The sequence below is a fragment of the Ranitomeya variabilis genome, chromosome 5 (assembly GCF_051348905.1).
Source record: "Ranitomeya variabilis isolate aRanVar5 chromosome 5, aRanVar5.hap1, whole genome shotgun sequence".
In the NCBI taxonomy this organism is placed as follows: domain Eukaryota; kingdom Metazoa; phylum Chordata; class Amphibia; order Anura; family Dendrobatidae; genus Ranitomeya; species Ranitomeya variabilis.
In genome coordinates this window covers 191,856,968-191,879,388 of record NC_135236.1, presented here as the reverse complement: position 1 = coordinate 191,879,388, position 22,421 = coordinate 191,856,968, and the positions used below count along the sequence as shown (strand labels likewise).

At 50.2% G+C, this 22,421-nt stretch overlaps 1 protein-coding gene across 1 annotated transcript in view; it reads right to left on the bottom strand.

The window, feature by feature from the left end:
* The window catches only part of SLC27A2 (solute carrier family 27 member 2), a 93,741-nt gene extending 77,269 nt beyond the window's left edge, over window positions 1-16,472 (bottom strand). Inside the window, exons 1-2 of the mRNA XM_077263668.1 lie at window positions 16,390-16,472; window positions 15,623-16,286 (exon numbers count right to left, since the gene is read on the bottom strand). Coding sequence (XP_077119783.1) covers window positions 15,623-16,100 — 478 coding nt within the window. The 5' untranslated portion in view covers window positions 16,101-16,286; window positions 16,390-16,472. The remainder of the gene's footprint in view (window positions 1-15,622; window positions 16,287-16,389) is intronic.
* Window positions 16,473-22,421: the final 5,949 nt, after the last annotated feature.

Genomic DNA, 22,421 nt, shown 5'->3' with positions numbered 1-22,421 from the left:
GTTCCGCCCATACCTGCCAGTCATTACTATTTTCGTTTTCCTTTTTTGCAGCATTGTGCCGCTGCCAGTCTCTGGTCCTCCTGGTTCCACCTGTCTCCCATATTCCTCTGTTTCTGGTTGTTCTCTGTTTCCTATCCACTCCGTCCATACCCCGGTCTCTTCTCTTCCTTGACCTGCCCTTAGTCGCCCCTTTGGCTCCAGCTGTTATGGTTTCATCTCCCTTGGGCCTGCCCCTAACGCTCCCTGTATAGGGGGTGGTTCCATCAGGTCCGCTCGCCCTCGGGGGCTCTAGAGCCACGACCCAGAGGGTCCACTCTCAGGTTTCTACTTAGAATCCTAATATTGGTCTTGGCTATGGTGGAGAGGGTGGAATGTGATTCAGTGTGTGAACAGTTGTCTATTATACAGGTAACAAGTTCAAACAGGTGCAATTAATACAGGTAATGAGTGCAGAGTAGGAGGGCTTCTTAAAAAAATAAACTAACAGGTGTGTCAGAGCCAGAATTCTTGCTGTTTGATAGGTGATGAAATACTTATTGCATGCAATAAAATGCAATTTTATTATTTAAAAATCATATAATGTGATATTCCGTTTTTTTATTTTTAGATTCTGTCTCTCCCAGTTGAAGTGTACCTACGATAAAAACTACAGACCTCTCCATTTTTTGTAGCTTGGAAAACTTGCAAAATCGGCAGTGTATCAAATACTTATTTTCCCCACTGTATATGTTTAACAAAGGCTTTTGACAGATGCCAACTGTTGAATTTATTACCAACTTTTATATTTAAAAAATTAATCCCTTGAACACATACATTTTTACTGGTTGCAAAAGCGTAGTCTACTAAAAAATTTTTAGTCTCTGTTTAGTTATAAACCAACACAGAAACCTTCCCCCTTAAATATAACTTTTATTAAGTTACACATAAAATAGAAAAACATCCTCAAAAAAGGTTAAAAAAAAGAATAGTGTTACCAATGAAAGGGATGGCCAAGACTCAAGAAGAGACTAATTGTCTCTAGCGGGCCCAATATGTACCTACCTAACCATGGAGGTTGGTAGCCTAAATATGCGTAAAGGTGCCGCTGCTCAACGATGACTAGCCCTGTATACCCTATTACACACCGATTCTACAAGAAAATCAAAGTGCAGCGCAGGTAGTGAACACACTGAAACCCAGGAGTGACATGTCAAATAACCAGTATCGAAAGACTAAATAGCTCAATAGATCACATCAAAATATTCAAATCCTGTTTCGATCATGGAAAAACCGCCACACCAGATCCATTTTTCAGATCCTGCAACACTCCATTGTCATCAGAAACATCCACAAAACTACAGAATACTTTCTGCAGTTCACAACCTTCCTGCCTGCAGTTTGGGCAGGAGACTGTATGGTGGCTCTCCTTAGCAATTACTGTTTAATTTACCTCTCTAAAGTAGTATTCTAGCTTTAGTCCTTTATACAGATGGTTCCCAATGACTTGCAGCTCATTAAAGTCAGGCTGGGTTAACATGGTGTTTTTGGTCTTATCTAGAAGCACTAAAAGTACATGTTAAACATGAGCTGTGGTATCAGTCACCAATAGACAAATAAGGGATCTGTTTAATAGATACATTGTCATCTATTTTATTAAATATTGGTTAAATGGATGCAATTGTAGTCTCAATAGTAATTTTGTGTTTAACGCATCCATCAACCAAATTCTATAATTTAGCGTGCATGATATGAAAAGCTATTGAAAAGGCTTATTATGTCTCCGTTACATGTCATCTGTCATCCATATACTATTCAATACCTTTTCTATACTGACGAATACTCTTTTGACCTCCATTTGGGAATAGAGCCTTATGCCCAAGTTTACCGTGTATATTGGGGGCCTATTTTGGCGTACATGCTAAACGCAGGGAGAAAACATGATGTGATCAGGGCCATACAATATACATATCACGAACAATGAAGTTTTCCATTCAATGACTACAACCAGAAAACTTGAGAAATTGTTGGATTGAAGCATACTTGGGATTCAGAGAGCAGATTTTGTGTTCTTTTACATGGGAGGTAGAAGCTCACTTGACATCACACATCACCTAATATGTACAGAACATGTGGACACACTATTTCTGACAACAATGTTGTGAATGTTAAACTGTAAACTACAGTGCTGTATATGGGAAAGCAACATCTAGGAGAAAGGTAAACAGGTCTTGACTAATAATAGAGGAGGACCAGCTTAACCAGGCTTGTTTTAAGAATGGAGGTTACATGACCTAGATCCTAAATAACACAAGTGAGTAGAAGGTGTGTAAAAATGTGGACGGTTCACCATTCCATCTAAAGAATATTTTATACTAGTTGTCACATTATTTCCTAAAGCTTCACTTTCATCATTTCATTTTGCTGGTTTTGTAATTATGTGTGACAGTAAACTGCTTTAGGGGAAGAGATTTTCAAAAACTAGTGCAAATGTAATTTGGTGGTGTGTTCTATCATGTTCCACACACCATCCCGACAGAGTACCAAGCTTTAATGTCTCACAGTCATTTGACATGCTGCCATGAAGGTAAAACTAATTAAAAAGGTGTTGCGGAGCTGCATTGGGACACCATGTGCTGCCATCAAGATAACATACAGAGTGGAATGAAGCTAATCCAAAGCTCCTTTTTCCATATAAATTTCACCACAGAGATTACATTTTGCAATCACAACTTGTGCCAGCAGAACTGATATAGGGGAGTAGTCAGGTCAATTTCTGCCTCTGTCAGAAGCGTAGCATAGCTATGGCAGGGGGCAGAAACTTTACCCACACACAGACCCTGGTGGCTAAGGTGGCCCAAAGGCCCTTCTGTCAAATAGGAAGAAACCATTATTATAAATAAGATTATCATAAATTGCAGAAGAGGGTCCTTAACACACTGTGAGCACAATTACCCTATTAGGCAAGTCAGTATTTTGACCATATCATGATTTGATACACATTTTCAAAGTCCAAGTTGTATAAATTTGTGTAATGAGGAGGGTGAGATCTAATGATATCACTCCCTACCGAAGTGTGCAGAAATATTAAGCATGGTGTTTTCCTGAGGCAAAACAGGCTAAAAGAGATTTAACTGACTCTGAAAAGTCAAAAATTGTTGTCTTACAGAGGGACGCAGCACTCTTGAAATTGCTAAGATATCAGGGCATGATCACAGAATGTCCAAAGTTTTATTTCAAAGGGTCAACGTAGTACAAGGTGTCAATGAAGTACAAGATGTCAATGAAGTACAAGATGTTCAGTGGTCAAAGACATGGCCAAGGTAAGGGAGACTGAAAACTGATCACCACTGAACAAGACACAGAAGAGGAAATGTCAAGACTGGGACAATAAGTATATGAAGACAGATTTTTCAAAGGTTTTAAAGGACTGATGAGAAGAGAGTGACTCTCGATGGACCAGATGGATGGGCCCGTGGCGGGATTAGTAATGATCACAGTTTTCCACTTCGACTCAGACAACAGTAAGGTGGAGGTGGGATACTGCTATGTGCTGGTGTTATAGATGAGCTAGTTGGAACTTTAAGGAGTGAAGATAGGCTTAAAAACAGGGGAAAAACAGGAAGAAATAGATCTTTCAAGGAAACCATGATTTTTATACATGACAATGCTCCATCACAGCATCGAAGTACTCAACTAATTGGATGCCAGTAAAGGCCTTAAAAGATGAAAAAAATAATATCATGGCCCCTTCGTCACTTGACCTAAACCATATTGAGAATATGTGGGCCCTTCTTAAACGGGAAATGTACAGTGAAGAAAACCCAGTCACCTCTCTTGGGGGCTGTGGTTGGTGCTGCCCAAAAAGTTGATTAAGAAACTGACACTCTCCATTGTTGGAAGACTTATGACTGTTATTAAAAAGAAAAGAGGCAATATTGGTTACTGATATTTTATTTTAGATGTCAGAATTGAATTTTTGTACATTTTGAGTTGTTTGATTATTCTCACTAAAACATGAAGATAAACAATTGTGAGGGGAAATATACATTTTTCATTTATTTGCATAATAATACGGCACACTAGTAATTGCCCAATTACTTTGCACACAGATATTCTACTATGAAAGACAAAACTTCATTTTTACTTTCTTATATATTCAGGTTTCAGAGTTATTAAATTCTTGAATTGATCAACACCACTGTGGTTGTTTAATAATAGAATTAGTCATCAAAAATAAAAATTGCCTAATAATTGTACGCACAGTGTATATACGGTACTTTGCATTGGGACCCTAGAGCTTCAAGTTACTTTGTCAGGAAAAAACATTACAGTAAGTGTTCTCCCCTCACATGACAGACAGACGCATTGACAGCTAAGTCAGCGCTGTAGTACAATAATCACTATTTAGAGCAATAAAAGAAAAATGAAAAATAAAAAAGTACCATAATTGTGTGGGAACATGGCGGATCCTGTAGATATCGGATCGTAAATTAACGTGGTCTAGTATTGTGCTAAAGTGTAACTGTAATGTGATAAAGATTTATAAAAAAAAAAATTAAATAAAAAACAACAATACATAAGCCCATGAATCATATTTTCATGTCTAGAATATGGTTTTATATTGGAAACTGTATTAAAGACAGTACACCCTCTGTAGGTATGCTGAATTAGGCTGGTTTCACATGTCCTGATAATTCCAGTACCAGAAAAAATGGTACCGGAGATATTCGTGTGTTGTGAATGTAATACTTGCGGCACATGTGTGGTACCTCTCATCATTCTCCTCTGCTCACAGAGCGTCTTCAGCACCCGGCGCCGGGGAATGGCGCTTACTGTAGCGCTTCTTCCCTGGTGGCTGTCCGTGTGGTACTAATGCGGCACACAGTTGCAACACATGGACATCTCCGGTACTGGAAAAAATGGAAATATCAGGAAGTGTGAAACCGGCCTAACACTGCAAAAACATTCTGATGGGGTCAGTGGCATTGACATAGACAGAAAAGGGCCCCTGTGCAGGAACACTATATGGGCTCTTTGCAGACCAATAATTCTGTCTATAACAGAAACTGTTTGCTGCTTTGGAAGTAGAGTTGAGTCCCCTTTCCTCTTTGGCCCCTATGAGGCAGAATAGGTTACACCAATGATATAACTGCCCCTCAATGGGTTAATTGGCTTTCTATGAAGTTAGCTAATGTGTTTGTATGTCTGAGAAAGGGAAATACCGTAAATGTTTACATATAATATTGCCCAAAACATTTCACAGTGAGGAGTAAAAAAATTTGTTAGAGGTGCTGAAGAACATAATCGTTTGGTTACGGAAGTATAGGACATATTATACAGCACAAATACTGCAGGTAAGGAGATATTAGGCTTTGTTCACAATGTGGAGGGGTTTGTTCAAGTGGAAAGGTTGTTCTTTTCCTGAATTGTTTACAGTTGTGCAAAGTTTTTTTTCTTTAAACATTTTTGGAGCCTTTTGAAAAGCCAGTGAGCAGCTGAGCAGATTCCATCAATATCAGCTAAAGTAGTCTCATGCACATTTTTCTTCAAAGTGTATTTCCCATGCAAATGAAAAGAAAGTGTTTTTCCAAGCAAAAGGAATTTGAATGAAAAGCTCCTCAAAAGCTCGGGGTCTAATACATCAAAGCTTCGGAGCAATATTCTGGCACAAAAATCTTTGAAAATGCGCATGATTTTATCACAATTGGCGACTGTACTAAATTTATGCATCTTTTGCTGTTCTCAAGAGCTGGCCTTAGGAAAATAATTGCAGTATGCCGGAGTTGGATCTCATTATTGAAACACACCTGGCCATGCAAGTCAATGAGACCATGGGAGAAAAAAAAAAGTTAAGTCTGATTGTCGCGCTTGTCTGTATGGGATTAGAGTTTTTTAACGCACCCACTGACTTGAATACGCAAGTCTCATCCAAAATATGGGAAAGACCAGTGCATGCTTCGATTTTTTTCTCATAGACATTCGATCTGTGTAAAACAACTGTCTTCTGAACAGCCAATATGAATAACGTCGGTCATAGTTCTGTCCGTGTGATGTCAGTTTGATCCAAGGGGAGCACTCGGACCAAATATATGGTCCTGTCAATGTAGCCTCAGGCCATGTTCACACGGTCAGTATTTTACATCAGTATTTGTCAGTCAAAACCAGGAGTGTAACGATGAGAGGAAAAGTGTAATAGAAACACGTCACCACTTCTGTATTTATCACCCACTCCTGGTTTTGGCTTACAGATACTGAGGTAAAATAATGACCAAATACTGAATGTGTGAACGTGGCCTTATAGTGTAATGATCTAACACTTCTCAGCCCCTTTTTCTCATCCATGTACCTCACTGAAAACAAATGTTTGCTTCAATATATAGTCAGGCTTTCAACAGATACGTGATGGCAGCTAAGCGGATAAACAGTTAAAATGTCCCAAGTTTCTAGATCCCACAGGACTCTATTTAGTCTGGGGGCACCTATTTTAATTAGCTGCCACTACAACAAGCCTGTTGCCATTATTATCCTGTGGTGTAGTTGTGGATAATAACCCTTTCCTTACACATTCAAATTCATGGCACAGTAATAAACAAATTAGTTCTACTTTACTATATTTTTAACTGGAAAGCACTATGTGGTCATTTTTGGTGACTGAATCACTGGTCTTCGGCCAGTAGCGTGACAACGAACAGGTCATGAGGGAAGGAGGGCCCGCCCAGATCCCCAATCCTATTTACAGTACCTTGCGAAAGTTTTCGCCTCCCTGGAACTCTTCAAGCTTTTCCCACATATCATGCTTCAAACATAAAGATACCAAATGTAAATTTTTGATGAAGAATCAACAAGTGGAACACAATTGTGAAGTTGGACGAAATTTATCGGTTATTTTAAATTTTTGTAGAAATTCCAAAACTGAAAAGTGGGGAGTGCAATATTATTAATATAATAATATTGCACGCGCCACTTTTCAGTTTTTGAATTTCCACAAAAATTTAAAATAACCAATAAATTTCGTTCAACTTCACAATTGTGTTCCACTTGTTGATGATTCTTCACCAAAAATGTACATTTGGTATCTTTATGTGTGAAGCATGATATGTGGGAAAAGGTTGAAGAGTTCCAGGGAGCCGAATACTTTCGCAAGGCACTGTACGTTCTAATTAAACCCCATTCAAAAATCGTTTTTTTCACGTATGTGTTCTATCCATGTTTTTCATGGATAGAACACTTTCCCATTACATTTAGTGTCTGCTACAAAAATCATGCAGACATGTCCAAATTTTGATCTGAATCATGGAGAATCATAGGGTACATTCAGACATCTGTTTTTTTGTGTATGTGTGCTATCCGTGTTGTCACGCTTTGCACTGCTACATATAATGAATGGGGCCGTTCACATGTCTGTAATTACCATTATGGACTTTATTGCAGGAAAGGTAAGGATTTGCCGGAGTTTTCCCTCTTTGCTTGCTCCATAAATTGATTGACATGCCGCATATTTCAAATCTGCAGCCCTGGTCCACTGACTATGCCGATTTCGTATGCAGTATGTGAATGGGGTTTTGTGAAAACTCATTGATAATGCTGATACTAAAATATATAGCAGATTTTCCACATGCAACTCTGCCCACATGGAAAAGCATCTCAGAATTTGTTTTCTTAAAGGGAACCTGTCACCACGTTTTTGGAAGATGGGATAAAAATAGCGTTAAATAGGGGCAGAGGTGGGCGTTACATTAGTGTGTGTGTTATGCGTTTATTACCCACCTAAGTTGCAGAAATAACTTTGCAAAGTCTCCGTTTTCGCCTGTCAATCAGGCTGGTCAGGTCGCATGGGCGTTGTCTTCCCCCAGATTTGGCGTAGTTTTCCGTTGGTGGCGTAGTGGTGTGCGCATGCCCAAAGTCCGGAATCCTCTTCCAGGGGATTTAAAATAGCGCGGTGTTCGTTATTGCATTGGTGATCGGTGGGCGCGGCCATCTTCCTTTGGCCGCGCGTGCGCAGAAGCGGCGCTCTGCTGGCCGCGGCTTCAGGAAAATGGCCGCCGCGATATCCATCTGCGCACGCGCGGCATCCCGCGGCCATTTTCCTGAAGCCGCGGCCAGCAGAGCGCCGCTTCTGCGCACGCGCGGCCAAAGGAAGATGGCCGCGCCCACCGATCACCAATGCAATAACGAACACCGCGCTATTTTAAATCCCCTGGAAGAGGATTCCGGACTTTGGGCATGCGCACACCACTACGCCACCAACGGAAAACTACGCCAAATCTGGGTGAAGACACCACGCCCATGTGACCTGACCAGCCTGATTGACAGGCGAAAACGGAGACTTTGCAAAGTTATTTCTGCAACTTAGGTGGGTAATAAACGCATAACACACACACTAATGTAATGCCCACCTCTGCCCCTATTTAACACTATTTTTATCCCATCTTCCAAAAACGTGGTGACAGGTTCCCTTTAAGGGTAGAGTTCCACGTTGACTTAACATCTTATTTGAGGGGAAATACTTTTTTGTAGCAAGTAAAATGAAACAATGCAAAAACAATGCAATATCCCATAGAGAAATAATCATAGTATTTGTAATTAACCCAAAAAATACATGACCTCCACACATATACTACAGCAGAAGTGCCCTCGCCTTATGAATTGCTTAAAAAGAAAAAGACACCTTAGTCCGACAATGACTGTAATATCTATTTGATACTGAAGAAAATAACGTAACCTGGACCAAAATTCAAGTAAGAACTCAATAAGAGTAAGATGGAATATTCTCGCAGGGATATATTAGTAAGAAAAATCTTTTTAGGGCACAACAGCCCCTTCTTCAGAGAAATGGTACATAATGAAAGTATTCAACGACATCAAATATATAGTAAAACTAGCATCACATACAAAAAATATGATAAAGGTGCCCATACAATATGGTGCAAAGGAGTCATTTAATATGGCCTTATTTACATGTCACTGTTTTATCATGGCCACAAAAAAGTAGATTTTTTTAAATCAGTTTTTAGTCTGTGTGTGTTATGGCTAGCGGAACACACCGAGTAAATATAGCTGTTTATTATAAATGGTGCGTTCGCAGCCCGGGGTCCACCGTGCAGGAGGAACCTGCTGCTAGTGAATGGTGGCACTGTTTGGCGGTATAGACTAGCTCTGTTACTTCACAGAGTAGCCGCGAGAGGAAAGCACTGCGCCCTGTTAGCCTCACAGGAGCACAAGCTTGCTGCCGAACTGATAGCAGTCAGTGGTTATGCACACATGCAATCTCCTCACCGGAGGTACCGGAATTCTAGGGGCTTATTTCAGCCGGGTCCCTGAATACATTCATACAATCTCCTCACCGGAGGTGCCGATATTCTAGGGGCTTATTTCAGCCGGGTCCCTGAATCCATTCATACATAACCACACTGGCGCAAAGCACATATTTGGATTGATACTAGCGCATGGCCGTGCGGCCTTGCGAGCCTTTTATAGCTGCAGCAAGTACAAGACCTTCCTAGAAGGACCAATGAGAGGCTGCCACAGAGCCTGAGCACCTTCAGGACCTTCCTGGAGAACCAATGGACTTTGCAGCAGTATCCAAGCATGTGACCCTCGATCTCCAATGCGAGATCTTACTCTGGGCATGCTCAGAAGGAGAAAAGCAGGACTTAGTCCCAAAAGCGTCTGCTCGCCGCTGCCCAGCACTGGCTTCAATGGCAGAAGCTGGAAAAGCAGCAATAACCCTTTGTACAGAGTCAGACTGAGCGAGACGCTGGGACCGACGTCTCCGCTGAGCAGACTCCACTGCGGCAGGAGAAGAATGGGAGACCGCAGTGGAGATGGACCAAGATTCCCCCTGTGCAGAGGCGGGAACTCGACCCCTAAGGCTACTTTCACACTAGCGTCGGACGACGCACGACGAATTGCGTCGTTGCGACGTACCGACGCTAGCAGTGAATGCGCCGCACAACGGGGGCAGTGGATGCTGTTTTTCATCGCATCCGCTGCCCCATTGTGAGGTGCGGGGGTGGCGGAGTTCGGGCCGCGCATGCGCGGTCGGAAAAGACGGGAACGATGCACCAAAAAACGTTACAAGCAACATTTTTTTGGTGGCGACGGTCCAACGCAACACGACGCAACCGTCGCACGACGTTTGCGACGTGTGGCAATGCGTCGCTAATGCAAGTCAATGGAGAAAAACGCATCCTGGAAGCACTTTTGCAGGATGCGTTTTTTCTACAAAACGACGCATAGCGACGTGCAGTGCACGACGCTAGTGTGAAAGTAGCCTAACAGTGTGTCCATTTATACCATCCATATGGTCTGTATCTATAAGGATGTCTCTAAAAGAGTACAGCAGAAATATGACAGAAATGAGCCAGAAGTGAACAGAAGGTAACCACGGTTATTAAATATACTACATTTCTTTCTCTTCCCTCAACACTTATTCTCATCATGCTGACATGCGCTCTAACAGTTTTGGCTCCATTACTTCTCACTTTCCTTTGCTATCCCCAAACCCCAGCACCTTCTAACCAAGTAATAATCTCTCCTTCCCTCTTGCCTCCCCACCTGACCTTCTCTGCTGAACTGCTCCTCAACCTCAGATCTCTCCTAATAAAACACAAAACAAGCCCCCCACTCTCCTTCTCCCACCTGCTCTGCGTCTCCTCACTGCTGGTGACATATCTCCCAATCCTGGAACCCCACATCTCATACCTCCCATTATTACCCCCTTCTACCTCTTCCAAATCAATATAAACACCCGAAATCTTGCCCACCTCAAATCCATGCCCTTGACGCTCACCACCCTGCTCCCTCACTCTGGAATTCCCACCCCATCTGCAATGAAGTCCACATGATTCACAGCCTCTTTAGCTCTTGTAATATTTCCTTCCTGGGCCTCACCGAAACATGGCTGACACCCTCTGACACAGTCTCCCCTGCTGCACTATGTTACGGCAGCCTCCACTTCACCCATACTCCTCGCCCTGGCAGCAGACATGGTGGAGGAGTGGGCCTTCTCCTTTCTTCCAACTGTAACTTTAACATAATCCCACCTCTACCCTCGATTAGCCTCCCCTCTTTTGAAGTCCACTCTGTCCGCATCTACTCTCCCTCCAACCTCCAAGTGGCCGTCATATGCCGATCTCCGGGCCCGACCACTGCCTTTATTGACCAATTCTCCACCTGGCTTCTTCACTTTCTCTTTGCTCACATCCCACCATCATCATGGGTGACTTCAACATCCCCATTGACACCCACCAGTCTGCAGCCTCCAAACTCCTGTCCCTTACTTCATCTTTTGGACTTACTCAGTGGTCCTCCTCAGCCACCCACACAGACGGACACACATTAGACCTGGTCTTCACCCGTTTCTGCTCCCTATCTAACTTTACCACCTCCCCTCTCCCTCTATAAGACCACCATCTACTCACTTTCTCATCACTGTCCTCCACACCTGTCACCCATGACCAGCAACATGCGCACCCCCGCAGAAACCTTACACATCTAGACACTTGCACACTCTTTGACTCTATTCTACCGCTGTCCTCCATATCTTCACTCTGGCGTCAGCCATCGACTCGGTCGCTCGTCATGCATAGCAGAGTGCGACGAATCAATAGAAACCTTGGTACAAATCACATCACTAAAAGGCTTTAGCAAGTATCCAGAATTGCAGAATGGCTTTGGAAGAAACCGCATTCGCAAGATGATGTCACTACACTAAAAAAAAAGCAACACTTGCATTCAAATCAGCTCTCACCTCTGCTAAACAGGCCTACTTTATGTCCCTTGTATCTTCCTTATCCCACAACCCCAAACAGTTGTTCAACACTTTAACTCCCTCCTCCGCCCCCCCCCCCCCCACTGCCCCCTCCGACTTCGACACTCACTTTAAAAATAAGATAGCCCAAACAAGGCAAGTCTTTGTTGTCAGACCATGCCCTAACCCCATAACTTTCCTCTCCAAAATCACTGAAGGACAGTTTGCTCATCTTCTGTCCAAATCACACCTCACCACTTGTACACTTGACCCAATCCCATCCCACCTACTCCCCAACCTCACCACTACACTTATCTCATCCCTATCCCATCTCTTCAACCTATCACTAACTTCTGGTACCTTCCTCTCTGCTTTCAAACATGCCACAATCACACCTATCCTCAAAAAGCCTTCCCTTGACCCGAGCGCTATGTCCAGCTATCGCCCCATATCTTTGTTCCCATTTGCTTCCAAATTCCTTGAGCAGCACGTCCACACTGAACTTTCCTCTCACCTTGCATTTAACTTGCTCTTTGATAACCTACAATCTGGCTTCCGTCCCCATCATTCCACGGAGACTGCCCAGACCAAACTTACAAACGACTTACTTACAGCCAAAGCTAACAGACAATTCTCTCCTCCTGGACCTGTCCTCTGCCTTTGACACAGTTGACCACTGCCTCCTACTACAGATCCTCTCCTCCTTTGGTGTCAAAGACCTTACCCTATCCTGGATCTCCTCATACCTTACCAACTGCACATTTAGCGTTTCCTACTCCCATACTACCTCTTCATCTCACCCCCTCTCTGTTGGTGTCCCTCAAGATCTGTTCTAGGACGCCTTGTCTTCTCAATCTATACCCTTGGCCTGGGACAACTCATAAAGTCCTATGGCTTCCAGTACCATCTATATGCTGATGACACACAGATCTACCTCTCTGGCCCAGATGTCACCTCTCTGCTCTCCAGAATCCCAGAGTGTCTATCAGCCATATCTTCCTTCTTTTCCTCTCGCTTCCTCAAACTCAATGTGGACAAATCTGAACTAATTATCTTTCCTCCATCTCGCATATCTTCCCTACCTGATCTATTTCAATAAATTAATTCACACTTTCCCCTGTTCCAGTAATCCGCTGCCTCGGAGTAACCCTTGACTCTGCCCTGTCCTTCAAACCGCACATCCAAGCTCTCACCACCTACTGTCGCCTCCAGCTCAAAAATATTTCCAGAATCCGTCCTTTCCTCAACCCTCACTCTACAAAAATGCTTGTGCATGCCCTAATCATCTCCTGCCTCAACTACTGCAACATCCTCCTTTGTGGCCTACCCTCTAACAGTCTTGCATCCCTCCAGTCCATCCTTAACTCTGCTGCCCGACTAACTAATCTCTCTCCTTGCTACACTCCTGCTTCCCCTCTTTGCAAATCCCTTCACTGGCTCCCAATTTCCCAGCGTATCCAGTTTAAACTACTAACACTGACCTACAAAGCCATCCATAACCTTTCTGTTCCGTATATTTCTGAACTAATCTCTCAATATCTTCCCTCACGTAATCTCCGGTCCTCCCAAGACCTCCACCTCTCCTCCACTCTTATTCGCTCCTCACCCAATCGCCTCCAAGACTTCTCCCGAGTATCCCCCATCATCTGGAATTCTGTGCCCCAACAAGTCTGTTCATCTACCACATTTGGATCCTTCAAACGGAACCTGAAAACCCATCTCTTCAAATAAGCTTAAAACCTGTAATGACCACACGGCCACCTCAACACCATCGGACCTACTGCAACCCCTGACCTACTTTCTCCACAATCCTGTAGAATGTAACCCCGCAAGGGCAGGGTCCTTTTCCCTCTGTACCAGTCTGTCATTGTTAGTTTTGTTTATTGTAAGTGATATTTGTATTTTGATGTAACCCCGTCTAATGTACAGCACCATGGAATTAATGGTGCTATATAAATACTGTACAGAAGTCCTTGTAATGCCCAGTAGAGGCTACATAGAAATGATAGTTCTTTTGGGTTTATCCAGTCCCCACACAATGGAAGTGAGGCTCTTAGGCTGTCAGTGTATGCAGCGGAGCTCCCGGCCAAGCTCTGCAGCGGCTGCATACACTGACAGCCTAAGCGTATGTGCACACGTAGAATGATCCTCTGCGGATTTTTCCGCAGCGGATTTGATAAATCCGCAGGGCAAAAACTGTGTTTTTCCTGTGGATTTACCCTGGTTTTTGTGCGGATTCCACTGCGGTTTTACACCTGCGGTTTTCTATTATGGAGCAGGTGTAAAACCGCTGCGGATTCCGCACAAAGAATTGACATTCTGCGGAATGTAAGCCACTGCGTTTCCGCGCGTTTTTTTCCGCAGCATGTGCACTGCGGATTGCATTTCCCATAGGTTTACATTGTACTGTAAACTCATGGGAAACCGCTGCGGACCCGCAGCTGCGGAAACGCTGCGGATCCACAGCAAAATCCGCAGCGTGTGCACATAGCCTAAGAGCCTCACTTCCATTGTGTGGGGACTGGATAAACCCAAAAGGACTATCATTTCTATGTAGCCTCTACTGGGCATTACAGGGACTTCTATCCCTCTACACTGCATTCTTCCTCTTGGCATTGTATTAAGCGATTCTGTGATAAAGGCTCCAGAGGAGCCGAAACGTTGTTTTGTTAATATAATCGCTTCCACTGCATAATTCTGTTATGCGCCCTGATTTATTGTATGAATAAAATTGCAAGCTATTTGGAAAGATAATCCACAAAGAGTGTGCGGTGAATTTTCATAATCTATGCTTAGGACCTTTGGTCCATTACACCAGCACCTCGTGATTTTTGGGCTGAGTGCACGCTAAAAATTAATTTCCGTCCATAAAACAGACACGAGTAGGATGTGGCTAAGTTTTTGTCTTGTCTTTTTTGTCAGAACTCCATTTTTTTAATCGTTCATGGAATAAAGAGTACCAATTGTTTTCAGTGTTTGGTCGGAGTGTCAGATTACAATGACACTAGCAGTATTTGGTCAGTATTTTACCTCAGTATCTGTAAGGCAAACTCAGGAGTGGGTGATAAATACAGAGGTGGTGACGGGTTTCTATTATACTTTTCCTCTGAATGTTCCACTCCTGGTTTTGGCTTACAGATACTGATAGTGTGACCATAGCCAAAGGCCGGGTTCACACTTGCGTTTGGGTGCTCTGCGTAGGGCTGCGTACTTCTTCCCTTCAGATCCGCATAGATGCGCATGCGGCCTGAGTACCTATCTTTAACATTGGGTATGCAGGGACATGCGTTGTACGCGGATGCGTCTGCGTGTGTCGTTTTGACGTGCCCGTGGTATTAAAGGAAACTGCTGATAACAGTGGACAATAGCTCATGATGACTAGTAATGGTATAATGTAAATAGGCTGATAGCCGCAGGTAGTACCCCAGTCTGACCTGTTATAATGAAAAGGCCGATATCAGTAGATAATGCAGTAATAGAATGGCGACCTACAGCATTTAATCTGGGCTCTGCCTTGGATTATAATGTATAGCCTGGCACAGAAACATATAAAAGACAGACAGACATGCTTCATCTAATGCAGAAATCATGAGAATATTCCATTCTCTGCTATAAGATTCTTATTAGGAGATCTGGCCAGGTCAATGCATTATGGAGATCAACTTACAGAAAACTAATAGAAGCATAAAGAAAAGCAATAGAGGTGTAAAAAACAAAGAAAGTGAAATGAAAGTGTAATAGAAGTACAGTATAGCAGGAATGTAATAAAAGTGTTCTAGAAGAAGTGTAATAATAGGAGAGTGCCATTAGTGCAGCAGGAGAGCCATGTGCTGTCACGTGTACCGTGGCCCCATAGAGCAGAGGGCTTCGCTCTGGGGTGCACTCACTTACCCGGCTCGGCCAGGATGATCTTGGCACCGCTGCACCTGAAGCAGTGCAGGAAGGACTGGGACCTGATGTTGTAGTTGAGGCAGGACAGGGCACAGCCCAGCTTCGCCACCCCGAGCCACAGCCAGATGTAAGCGGGGGCATTGCTCATGTATATGGCCACGCAGTCCCCGGACTTCACGCCCGCGTGTTTGCGCAGAGCCCGGGCCGCCTGGTTGCTGAGCCGGTCTATCTCGGAGTAAGTGTACACCTCCTCCTGGTAGACGATGAACGGCTTGTCCGGAGACTTCTCCACCTGCTCCAGGAAGGTGTCCACCACCGTGTGCGCCGGGGTCTTCATTGCCTGCTTCCAGGTCCTGATGCCAAAGCGCACCACAGTGATGAAGTGGGCGATGTCCTGGAAGATGTAGGGGAAGATGAAGCTGATGAGCAGCGGGAGAAGCAGCAGCCCCGGGAGGGCAGTGAAGAACACGGTGATCATCGCTGCAGCCGGACTCAGGAGCTGCACCTGCCCCGGAGAACATGCACCATTCTGTGTGAGCGCAGGTGACAGCCCTGCACCTAGGACGGAGGGTGTGCGCTCACCCACTGCCCTCCCACTCCACACACAGGCACCTAGGACGGAGGGTGTGCGCTCACCCACTGCCCTCCCACTCCACACCGGCACCTAGGACTGGGGGTGTGCGCTCACCCACTGCCCTCCCACTCCACACCGGCACCTAGGACGGGGGTGTGCGCTCACCCACTGCCCTCCCACTCCACACCGGCACCTAGGACGGAGGTGTGCGCTCACCCACTGCCCTCCCACTCCACACACAGGCACCTAGGACGGAGGTGTGCGCTCACCCACTGCCCTCCCACTCCACACCGGCACCTAGGACGGAGGTGTGCGCTCACCCACTGCCCTCCCACTCCACACACAGGTACCTAGGACGGGGGTGTGCGCTCACCCACTGCCCTCCCACTCCACACACAGGTACCTAGGACGGAGGTGTGCGCTCACCCACTGCCCTCCCACTCCACACCGGCACCTAGGACGGAGGTGTGCGCTCACCCACTGCCCTCCCACTCCACACACAGGTACCTAGGACGGAGGTGTGCGCTCACCCACTGCCCTCCCACTCCACACCGGCACCTAGGACGGAGGTGTGCGCTCACCCACTGCCCTCCCACTCCACACACAGGTACCTAGGACGGAGGTGTGCGCTCACCCACAGCCCTCCCACTCCACACCGGCACCTAGGACGGGGGTGTGCGCTCACCCACTGCCCTCCCACTCCACACACAGGCACCTAGGACGGAGGTGTGCGCTCACCCACTGCCCTCCCACTCCACACACAGGCACCTAGGACGGAGGTGTGCGCTCACCCACTGCCCTCCCACTCCACACACAGGCACCTAGGACGGAGGGTGTGCGCTCACCCACTGCCCTCCCACTCCACACAGGCACCTAGGACGGAGGGAGTGCGCTCACCCACTGCCCTCCCACTCCACACACCGGCACCTAGGACGGAGGGTGTGCGCTCACCCACTGCCCTCCCACTCCACACAGGCACCTAGGACGGGGGTGTGCGCTCACCCACTGCCCTCCCACTCCACACACAGGTACCTAGGACGGAGGGTGTGCGCTCACCCACTGCCCTCCCACTCCACACCGGCACCTAGGACGGAGGTGTGCGCTCACCCACTGCCCTCCCACTCCACACCGGCACCTAGGACGGAGGTGTGCGCTCACCCACTGCCCTCCCACTCCACACACAGGCACCTAGGACGGAGGTGTGCGCTCACCCACTGCCCTCCCACTCCACACACAGGCACCTAGGACGGAGGGTGTGCGCTCACCCACTGCCCTCCTACTCCACACACAGGCACCTAGGACGGGGGTGTGCGCTCACCCACTGCCCTCCCACTCCACACACAGGTACCTAGGACGGGGGTGTGCGCTCACCCACTGCCCTCCCACTCCACACACCGGCACCTAGGACGGAGGGTGTGCGCTCACCCACTGCCCTCCTACTCCACACACCGGCACCTAGGACGGAGGGTGTGCGCTCACCCACTGCCCTCCCACTACACACCGGAACCTAGGACGGAGGGTGTGCGCTCACCCACTGCCCTCCCACTCCACACACAGGCACCTAGGACGGAGGTGTGCGCTCACCCACTGCCCTCCCACTCCACACACAGGCACCTAGGACGGAGGGTGTGCGCTCACCCACTGCCCTCCCACTCCACACCGGCACCTAGGACGGTGGTGTGCGCTCACCCACTGCCCTCCCACTCCACACACAGGCACCTAGGACGGAGGGTGTGCGCTCACCCACTGCCCTCCCACTCCACACCGGCACCAAGGACGGGGGTGTGCGCTCACCCACTGCCCTCCCACTCCACACACAGGCACCTAGGACGGAGGTGTGCGCTCACCCACTGCCCTCCCACTCCACACACAGGCACCTAGGACGGAGGGTGTGCGCTCACCCACTGCCCTCCCACTCCACACACAGGCACCTAGGACGGGGGTGTGCGCTCACCCACTGCCCTCCCACTCCACACACAGGTACCTAGGACGGAGGGTGTGCGCTCACCCACTGCCCTCCCACTCCACACACCGGCACCTAGGACGGAGGGTGTGCGCTCACCCACTGCCCTCCTACTCCACACACCGGCACCTAGGACGGAGGGTGTGCGCTCACCCACTGCCCTCCCACTACACACCGGCACCTAGGACGGAGGGTGTGCGCTCACCCACTGCCCTCCTACTCCACACACCGGCACCTAGGACGGAGGGTGTGCGCTCACCCACTGCCCTCCCACTCCACACACAGGCACCTAGGACGGGGGTGTGCGCTCACCCACTGCCCTCCCACTCCACACACAGGTACCTAGGACGGAGGGTGTGCGCTCACCCACTGCCCTCCCACTACACACCGTCACCTAGGACGGAGGGTGTGCGCTCACCCACTGCCCTCCCACTCCACACACAGGCACCTAGGACGGAGGGTGTGCGCTCACCCACTGCCCTCCCACTACACACCGGCACCTAGGACGGAGGGTGTGCGCTCACCCACTGCCCTCCTACTCCACACACCGGCACCTAGGACGGAGGGTGTGCGCTCACCCACTGCCCTCCCACTCCACACACAGGTACCTAGGACGGGGGTGTGCGCTCACCCACTGCCCTCCTACTCCACACACAGGCACCTAGGACGGGGGTGTGCGCTCACCCACTGCCCTCCTACTCCACACACCGGCACCTAGGACGGAGGGTGTGCGCTCACCCACTGCCCTCCCACTACACACCGGCACCTAGGACGGAGGGTGTGCGCTCACCCACTGCCCTCCCACTCCACACACAGGCACCTAGGACGGAGGTGTGCGCTCACCCACTGCCCTCCCACTCCACACACAGGCACCTAGGACGGAGGGTGTGCGCTCACCCACTGCCCTCCCACTCCACACCGGCACCTAGGACAGGGGTGTGCGCTCACCCACTGCCCTCCCACTCCACACACAGGCACCTAGGACGGAGGGTGTGCGCTCACCCACTGCCCTCCCACTCCACACCGGCACCAAGGACGGGGGTGTGCGCTCACCCACTGCCCTCCCACTCCACACACAGGCACCTAGGACGGAGGTGTGCGCTCACCCACTGCCCTCCCACTCCACACACAGGCACCTAGGACGGAGGGTGTGCGCTCACCCACTGCCCTCCCACTCCACACACAGGCACCTAGGACGGGGGTGTGCGCTCACCCACTGCCCTCCCACTCCACACACAGGTACCTAGGACGGAGGGTGTGCGCTCACCCACTGCCCTCCCACTCCACACACCGGCACCTAGGACGGAGGGTGTGCGCTCACCCACTGCCCTCCTACTCCACACACCGGCACCTAGGACGGAGGGTGTGCGCTCACCCACTGCCCTCCCACTACACACCGTCACCTAGGACGGAGGGTGTGCGCTCACCCACTGCCCTCCCACTCCACACACAGGCACCTAGGACGGAGGTGTGCGCTCACCCACTGCCCTCCCACTCCACACACAGGCACCTAGGACGGAGGGTGTGCGCTCACCCACTGCCCTCCCACTCCACACACAGGCACCTAGGACGGGGGTGTGCGCTCACCCACTGCCCTCCCACTCCACACACAGGTACCTAGGACGCAGGGTGTGCGCTCACCCACTGCCCTCCCACTCCACACACCGGCACCTAGGACGGAGGGTGTGCGCTCACCCACTGCCCTCCTACTCCACACACAGGCACCTAGGACGGAGGGTGTGCGCTCACCCACTGCCCTCCCACTCCACACCGGCACCAAGGACGGGGGTGTGCGCTCACCCACTGCCCTCCCACTCCACACACAGGCACCTAGGACGCAGGGTGTGCGCTCACCCACTGCCCTCCCACTCCACACACCGGCACCTAGGACGGAGGGTGTGCGCTCACCCACTGCCCTCCCACTCCACACACAGGCACCTAGGACGGAGGGTGTGCGCTCACCCACTGCCCTCCCACTCCACACCGGCACCAAGGACGGGGGTGTGCGCTCACCCACTGCCCTCCCACTCCACACACAGGCACCTAGGACGGAGGTGTGCGCTCACCCACTGCCCTCCCACTCCACACACAGGCACCTAGGACGGAGGGTGTGCGCTCACCCACTGCCCTCCCACTCCACACACAGGCACCTAGGACGGGGGTGTGCGCTCACCCACTGCCCTCCCACTCCACACACAGGTACCTAGGACGGGGGTGTGCGCTCACCCACTGCCCTCCTACTCCACACACAGGCACCTAGGACGGGGGTGTGCGCTCACCCACTGCCCTCCCACTCCACACACAGGCACCTAGGACGGAGGGTGTGCGCTCACCCACTGCCCTCCCACTCCACACCGGCACCAAGGACGGGGGTGTGCGCTCACCCACTGCCCTCCCACTCCACACACAGGCACCTAGGACGGAGGTGTGCGCTCACCCACTGCCCTCCCACTCCACACACAGGCACCTAGGACGGAGGGTGTGCGCTCACCCACTGCCCTCCCACTCCACACACAGGCACCTAGGACGGGGGTGTGCGCTCACCCACTGCCCTCCCACTCCACACACAGGTACCTAGGACGCAGTATGTGCGCTCACCCACTGCCCTCCCACTCCACACACCGGCACCTAGGACGGAGGGTGTGCGCTCACCCACTGCCCTCCTACTCCACACACCGGCACCTAGGACGGAGGGTGTGCGCTCACCCACTGCCCTCCCACTCCACACACAGGCACCTAGGACGGAGGGTGTGCGCTCACCCACTGCCCTCCCACTCCACACCGGCACCAAGGACGGGGGTGTGCGCTCACCCACTGCCCTCCCACTCCACACACAGGCACCTAGGACGGAGGTGTGCGCTCACCCACTGCCCTCCCACTCCACACACAGGCACCTAGGACGGAGGGTGTGCGCTCACCCACTGCCCTCCCACTCCACACACAGGCACCTAGGACGGGGGTGTGCGCTCACCCACTGCCCTCCCACTCCACACACAGGTACCTAGGACGGGGGTGTGCGCTCACCCACTGCCCTCCTACTCCACACACAGGCACCTAGGACGGGGGTGTGCGCTCACCCACTGCCCTCCCACTCCACACACAGGCACCTAGGACGGAGGGTGTGCGCTCACCCACTGCCCTCCCACTCCACACCGGCACCAAGGACGGGGGTGTGCGCTCACCCACTGCCCTCCCACTCCACACACAGGCACCTAGGACGGAGGTGTGCGCTCACCCACTGCCCTCCCACTCCACACACAGGCACCTAGGACGGAGGGTGTGCGCTCACCCACTGCCCTCCCACTCCACACACAGGCACCTAGGACGGGGGTGTGCGCTCACCCACTGCCCTCCCACTCCACACACAGGTACCTAGGACGGAGGGTGTGCGCTCACCCACTGCCCTCCCACTCCACACACCGGCACCTAGGACGGAGGGTGTGCGCTCACCCACTGCCCTCCTACTCCACACACCGGCACCTAGGACGGAGGGTGTGCGCTCACCCACTGCCCTCCCACTACACACCGGCACCTAGGACAGAGGGTGTGCGCTCACCCACTGCCCTCCCACTCCACACACAGGCACCTAGGACGGAGGTGTGCGCTCACCCACTGCCCTCCCACTCCACACACAGGCACCTAGGACGGAGGGTGTGCGCTCACCCACTGCCCTCCCACTCCACACACAGGCACCTAGGACGGGGGTGTGCGCTCACCCACTGCCCTCCCACTCCACACACAGGTACCTAGGACGGAGGGTGTGCGCTCACCCACTGCCCTCCCACTCCACACACCGGCACCTAGGACGGAGGGTGTGCGCTCACCCACTGCCCTCCTACTCCACACACCGGCACCTAGGACGGAGGGTGTGCGCTCACCCACTGCCCTCCCACTCCACACACAGGTACCTAGGACGGGGGTGTGCGCTCACCCACTGCCCTCCTACTCCACACACAGGCACCTAGGACGGGGGTGTGCGCTCACCCACTGCCCTCCTACTCCACACACAGGCACCTAGGACGGAGGGTGTGCGCTCACCCACTGCCCTCCCACTAAACACCGGTACCTAGGAAGGAGGGTGTGCGCTCACCCACTGCCCTCCCACTCCACACCGGCACCTAGGACGGGGGTGTGCGCTCACCCACTGCCCTCCTACTCCACACACAGGCACCTAGGACGGGGGTGTGCGCTCACCCACTGCCCTCCCACTCCACACCGGCACCTAGGACGGGGGTGTGCGCTCACCCACTGCCCTCCTACTC